This window comes from Lissotriton helveticus, chromosome 8 (genome assembly GCF_964261635.1).
Source record: "Lissotriton helveticus chromosome 8, aLisHel1.1, whole genome shotgun sequence".
Lineage (NCBI taxonomy): Eukaryota > Metazoa > Chordata > Amphibia > Caudata > Salamandridae > Lissotriton > Lissotriton helveticus.
In genome coordinates this window covers 1,665,584,328-1,665,590,711 of record NC_136069.1, presented here as the reverse complement: position 1 = coordinate 1,665,590,711, position 6,384 = coordinate 1,665,584,328, and the positions used below count along the sequence as shown (strand labels likewise).

General features: G+C 60.8%; 1 protein-coding gene across 1 annotated transcript in view; it reads left to right on the top strand.

Moving 5' to 3' along the window:
• Nucleotides 1-5,628: 5,628 nt before the first annotated feature.
• Nucleotides 5,629-6,384, top strand: part of TPP1 (tripeptidyl peptidase 1) — a 109,907-nt gene continuing 109,151 nt past the window's right edge. Inside the window, exon 1 of the mRNA XM_078658753.1 lies at nt 5,629-5,985. Within this exon, the coding sequence (XP_078514879.1) occupies nt 5,978-5,985 (8 nt within the window). The 5' untranslated portion in view covers nt 5,629-5,977. The remainder of the gene's footprint in view (nt 5,986-6,384) is intronic.

Below are 6,384 nucleotides of genomic sequence, written 5' to 3'. Positions count from 1 at the left end.
ACTCCTGCTGCCTGCTCCCCCTCTGCTCATCACCTGTACTCCTGCTGCCTGCTCCCTCTCTGCTCATCACCTGTACTCCTGCTGCCTGCTCCCCCTCTGCTCATCACCTGTACTCCTGCTGCCTGCTCCCTCTCTGCGCATCACCTGTACTCCTGCTGCCTGCTCCCTCTCTGCGCATCACCTGTACTCCTGCTCCCCCTCTGCTCATCACCTGTACTCCTGCTGCCTGCTCCCTCTCTGCTCATCACCTGTACTCCTGCTGCCTGCTCCCTGTCTGCTCATCACCTGTACTCCTGCTGCCTGCTCCCTCTCTGCGCATCACCTGTACTCCTGCTCCCTCTCTGCGCATCACCTGTACTCCTGCTGCCTGCTCCCTCTCTGCTCATCACCTGTACTCCTGCTGCCTGCTCCCTCTCTGCGCATCACCTGTACTCCTGCTGCCTGCTCCCTCTCTGCGCATCACCTGTACTCCTGCTGCCTGCTCCCTCTCTGCGCATCACCTGTACTCCTGCTGCCTGCTCCCTCTCTGCTCATCACCTGTACTCCTGCTCCCTCTCTGCTCATCACCTGTACTCCTGCTGCCTGCTCCCTCTCTGCGCATCACCTGTACTCCTGCTCCCCCTCTGCTCATCACCTGTACTCCTGCTGCCTGCTCCCTCTCTGCTCATCACCTGTACTCCTGCTGCCTGCTCCCTCTCTGCTCATCACCTGTACTCCTGCTGCCTGCTCCCTCTCTGCGCATCACCTGTACTCCTGCTCCCCCTCTGCTCATCACCTGTACTCCTGCTGCCTGCTCCCTCTCTGCTCATCACCTGTACTCCTGCTGCCTGCTCCCCCTCTGCTCATCACCTGTACTCCTGCTGCCTGCTCCCTCTCTGCTCATCACCTGTACTCCTGCTGCCTGCTCCCCCTCTGCTCATCACCTGTACTCCTGCTGCCTGCTCCCTCTCTGCGCATCACCTGTACTCCTGCTGCCTGCTCCCTCTCTGCGCATCACCTGTACTCCTGCTCCCCATCTGCTCATCACCTGTACTCCTGCTGCCTGCTCCCTCTCTGCTCATCACCTGTACTCCTGCTGCCTGCTCCCTCTCTGCTCATCACCTGTACTCCTGCTGCCTGCTCCCTCTCTGCGCATCACCTGTACTCCTGCTGCCTGCTCCCTCTCTGCGCATCACCTGTACTCCTGCTGCCTGCTCCCTCTCTGCGCATCACCTGTACTCCTGCTGCCTGCTCCCTCTCTGCTCATCACCTGTACTCCTGCTCCCTCTCTGCTCATCACCTGTACTCCTGCTGCCTGCTCCCTCTCTGCGCATCACCTGTACTCCTGCTCCCCCTCTGCTCATCACCTGTACTCCTGCTGCCTGCTCCCTCTCTGCTCATCACCTGTACTCCTGCTGCCTGCTCCCTCTCTGCTCATCACCTGTACTCCTGCTGCCTGCTCCCTCTCTGCGCATCACCTGTACTCCTGCTCCCTCTCTGCTCATCACCTGTACTCCTGCTGCCTGCTCCCTCTCTGCTCATCACCTGTACTCCTGCTGCCTGCTCCCTCTCTGCTCATCACCTGTACTTCTGCTGCCTGCTCCCTCTCTGCGCATCACCTGTACTCGTGCTGCCTGCTCCCCCTCTGCTCATCACCTGTACTCCTGCTGCCTGCTCCCTCTCTGCGCATCACCTGTACTCCTGCTGCCTGCTCCCTCTCTGCTCATCACCTGTACTCCTGCTCCCTCTCTGCTCATCACCTGTACTCCTGCTGCCTGCTCCCTCTCTGCGCATCACCTGTACTCCTGCTCCCCCTCTGCTCATCACCTGTGTTCCTGCTGCCTGCTCCCTCTCTGCTCATCACCTGTACTCCTGCTGCCTGCTCCCTCTCTGCGCATCACCTGTACTCCTGCTCCCCCTCTGCTCATCACCTGTACTCCTGCTGCCTGCTCCCTCTCTGCTCATCACCTGTACTCCTGCTGCCTGCTCCCCCTCTGCTCATCACCTGTACTCCTGCTCCCCCTCTGCTCATCACCTGTACTCCTGCTGCCTGCTCCCTCTCTGCTCATCACCTGTACTCCTGCTGCCTGCTCCCCCTCTGCTCATCACCTGTACTCCTGCTGCCTGCTCCCTCTCTGCTCATCACCTGTACTCCTGCTGCCTGCTCCCTCTCTGCGCATCACCTGTACTCCTGCTGCCTGCTCCCTCTCTGCTCATCACCTGTACTCTTGCTGCCTGCTCCCTCTCTGCTCATCACCTGTACTCCTGCTGCCTGCTCCCTCTCTGCGCATCACCTGTACTCCTGCTCCCCCTCTGCTCATCACCTGTACTCCTGCTGCCTGTTCCCTCTCTGCTCATCACCTGTACTCCTGCTGCCTGCTCCCTCTCTGCGCATCACCTGTACTCCTGCTGCCTGCTCCCTCTCTGCTCATCACCTGTACTCCTGCTGCCTGCTCCCTCTCTGCTCATCACCTGTACTCCTGCTGCCTGCTCCCTCTCTGCTCATCACCTGTACTCCTGCTGCCTGCTCCCTCTCTGCTCATCACCTGTACTCCTGCTCCCTCTCTGCTCATCACCTGTACTCCTGCTGCCTGCTCCCTCTCTGCTCATCACCTGTACTCCTGCTGCCTGCTCCCTCTCTGCTCATCACCTGTACTCCTGCTGCCTGCTCCCTCTCTGCTCATCACCTGTACTCCTGCTGCCTGCTCCCTCTCTGCTCATCACCTGTACTCCTGCTGCCTGCTCCCTCTCTGCTCATCACCTGTACTCCTGCTCCCTCTCTGCTCATCACCTGTACTCCTGCTGCCTGCTCCCTCTCTGCTCATCACCTGTACTCCTGCTGCCTGCTCCCTCTCTGCTCATCACCTGTACTCCTGCTGCCTGCTCCCTCTCTGCTCATCACCTGTACTCCTGCTCCCTCTCTGCTCATCACCTGTACTCCTGCTGCCTGCTCCCTCTCTGCTCATCACCTGTACTCTTGCTGCCTCTCTGCTCATCACCTGTACTCCTGCTGCCTGCTCCCTCTCTGCTCATCACCTGTACTCCTGCTGCCTGCTCCCTCTCTGCGCATCACCTGTACTCCTGCTCCCCCTCTGCTCATCACCTGTACTCCTGCTGCCTGCTCCCTCTCTGCTCATCACCTGTACTCCTGCTGCCTGCTCCCCCTCTGCTCATCACCTGTACTCCTGCTGCCTGCTCCCTCTCTGCGCATCACCTGTACTCCTGCTGCCTGCTCCCCCTCTGCTCATCACCTGTACTCCTGCTGCCTGCTCCCTCTCTGCGCATCACCTGTACTCCTGCTGCCTGCTCCCTCTCTGCTCATCACCTGTACTCCTGCTGCCTGCCCCCGACCGCTCATCACCTGTACTCCTGCTGCCTGCTCCCTCTCTGCGCATCACCTGTACTCCTGCTCCCCCTCTGCTCATCACCTGTACTCCTGCTGCCTGCTCCCTCTCTGCGCATCACCTGTACTCCTGCTGCCTGCTCCCTCTCTGCTCATCACCTGTACTCCTGCTCCCTCTCTGCTCATCACCTGTACTCCTGCTGCCTGCTCCCTCTCTGCTCATCACCTGTACTCCTGCTGCCTGCTCCCTCTCTGCGCATCACCTGTACTCCTGCTGCCTGCTCCCTCTCTGCGCATCATCTGTACTCCTGCTCCCTCTCTGCGCATCACCTGTACTCCTGCTGCCTGCTCCCTCTCTGCTCATCACCTGTACTCCTGCTGCCTGCTCCCTCTCTGCTCATCACCTGTACTCCTGCTGCCTGCTCCCTCTCTGCGCATCACCTGTACTCCTGCTGCCTGCTCCCTCTCTGCTCATCACCTGTACTCCTGCTGCCTGCTCCCTCTCTGCTCATCACCTGTACTCCTGCTGCCTGCTCCCTCTCTGCGCATCACCTGTACTCCTGCTGCCTGCTCCCTCTCTGCTCATCACCTGTACTCCTGCTCCCTCTCTGCTCATCACCTGTACTCCTGCTGCCTGCTCCCTCTCTGCTCATCACCTGTACTCCTGCTGCCTGCTCCCTCTCTGCGCATCACCTGTACTCCTGCTCCCCCTCTGCTCATCACCTGTACTCCTGCTGCCTGCTCCCTCTCTGCTCATCACCTGTACTCCTGCTGCCTGCTCCCTCTCTGCGCATCACCTGTACTCCTGCTGCCTGCTCCCTCTCTGCGCATCACCTGTACTCCTGCTGCCTCTCTGCTCATCACCTGTACTCCTGCTGCCTGCTCCCTCTCTGCTCATCACCTGTACTCCTGCTGCCTGCTCCCTCTCTGCGCATCACCTGTACTCCTGCTCCCTCTCTGCTCATCACCTGTACTCCTGCTGCCTGCTCCCTCTCTGCTCATCACCTGTACTCCTGCTCCCTCTCTGCTCATCACCTGTACTCCTGCTGCCTGCTCCCTCTCTGCTCATCACCTGTACTCCTGCTGCCTGCTCCCTCTCTGCGCATCACCTGTACTCCTGCTGCCTGCTCCCTCTCTGCTCATCACCTGTACTCCTGCTCCCTCTCTGCGCATCACCTGTACTCCTGCTGCCTGCTCCCTCTCTGCTCATCACCTGTACTCCTGCTGCCTGCTCCCTCTCTGCTCATCACCTGTACTCCTGCTGCCTGCTCCCTCTCTGCGCATCACCTGTACTCCTGCTGCCTGCTCCCTCTCTGCGCATCACCTGTACTCCTGCTGCCTGCTCCCTCTCTGCGCATCACCTGTACTCCTGCTGCCTGCTCCCTCTCTGCTCATCACCTGTACTCCTGCTCCCCCTCTGCTCATCACCTGTACTCCTGCTCCCTCTCTGCTCATCACCTGTACTCCTGCTGCCTGCTCCCTCTCTGCTCATCACCTGTACTCCTGCTGCCTGCTCCCTCTCTGCGCATCACCTGTACTCCTGCTCCCCCTCTGCTCATCACCTGTACTCCTGCTGCCTGCTCCCTCTCTGCTCATCACCTGTACTCCTGCTGCCTGCTCCCTCTCTGCGCATCACCTGTACTCCTGCTGCCTGCTCCCTCTCTGCTCATCACCTGTACTCCTGCTGCCTGCTCCCTCTCTGCGCATCACCTGTACTCCTGCTGCCTGCTCCCTCTCTGCTCGTCACCTGTACTCCTGCTCCCTCTCTGCTCATCACCTGTACTCCTGCTGCCTGCTCCCCTCTGCTCATCACCTGTACTCGTGCTGCCTGCTCCCCCTCTGCTCATCACCTGTACTCCTGCTCCCCCTCTGCTCATCACCTGTACTCCTGCTGCCTGCTCCTCTCTGCTGCACTCCTGCTGCCCTCTGCTCCTCGTCTTCCCTGGCACCCCCTCCTGCCTCTGCTGCCAGAGTCACTGAGCCAGGCTGCTCTGTGCATGGGCAGGGCAGTATTCTTCTCCTGCTCGTGCAGAGGGCAGGGGCAGCCCCCGCCCGCCCGCCCGCAGAGGCCTGGACTCGCACAGGCAGTACCCCTCCTGCCCTTGCAGTGGCAGTCTCGGGCCCCTCCCCCCGCAGAGGCCTGGAGTCACACGGGCAGTGTCACCCGTCCCCTCTCCTGCCCTTGCAGAGGGCAGAGGCAGTCTCGGGCCCCTCCCCCCGCAGAGGCCTGGAGTCACACGGGCAGTGTCACCCGTCCCCTCTCCTGCCCTTGCAGAGGGCAGAGGCAGTCTCGGGCCCCTCCCCTCGGCAGAGGGCAGGAGTCAGCTGACTGCACCAGAGTCAGCTGACAGCCCCGCAGAGAGGAGGAAGCAGCGGGCACGAGACGAGGGACTGAGAGACAGAGCACAGCGCCTCGAGGCAGAGACACAAAGGGGCAGCGCTTCGAAGCTGACACACGCAGGGCAGCGCTGCGGACGCGGAGACGGGGGCAGCGCCTCGAGGCAGAGCCCACGGAGGGCAGGAGTAGCGCCTCGAGAGTGCGGGCACTGACAGCAGCTGGAACCACTGGACTACGAGGGCGCCGAGGACTCCGGGAGGGACCAGGACAGACAGACAGACGGCCCCCGCTCTCCGCCCAGGGAGGGGTCGGCAGCCATGGAGGGGTAAGCAGCACCTGGACCCGGGACTGTCCTGGGACATGGACTGAGCGAAATGTGTCTGTTTCCGGCCAGTCTGGGTTTGTAAAACTACATCTACCAGCATGCCTCTGTGGGCGTCTTGACAGACAGGGGTGGGTTTAGATTTTTCAGACAGAATTTTCCATCACCCTTGAAACACTGCTTGCTCAGTTGAAAACGATAGCTCATGGCCCTGTTAACCCGCAGAAGAGTTACATAAACTTTTCTCCGAGGTCATCCAGTGCATTCTGGGAATTGTAGTCACTTCGCACCACTAGCGCTTAAGCAACATTAGCGAGACTTCGAGAACGGGTGGCGGGGAGTCGTGCCCTGCTCAGCCTCCCTGGACTGTCTCTGTTAGTGGTCTCACTCGGGCAGGCGTGA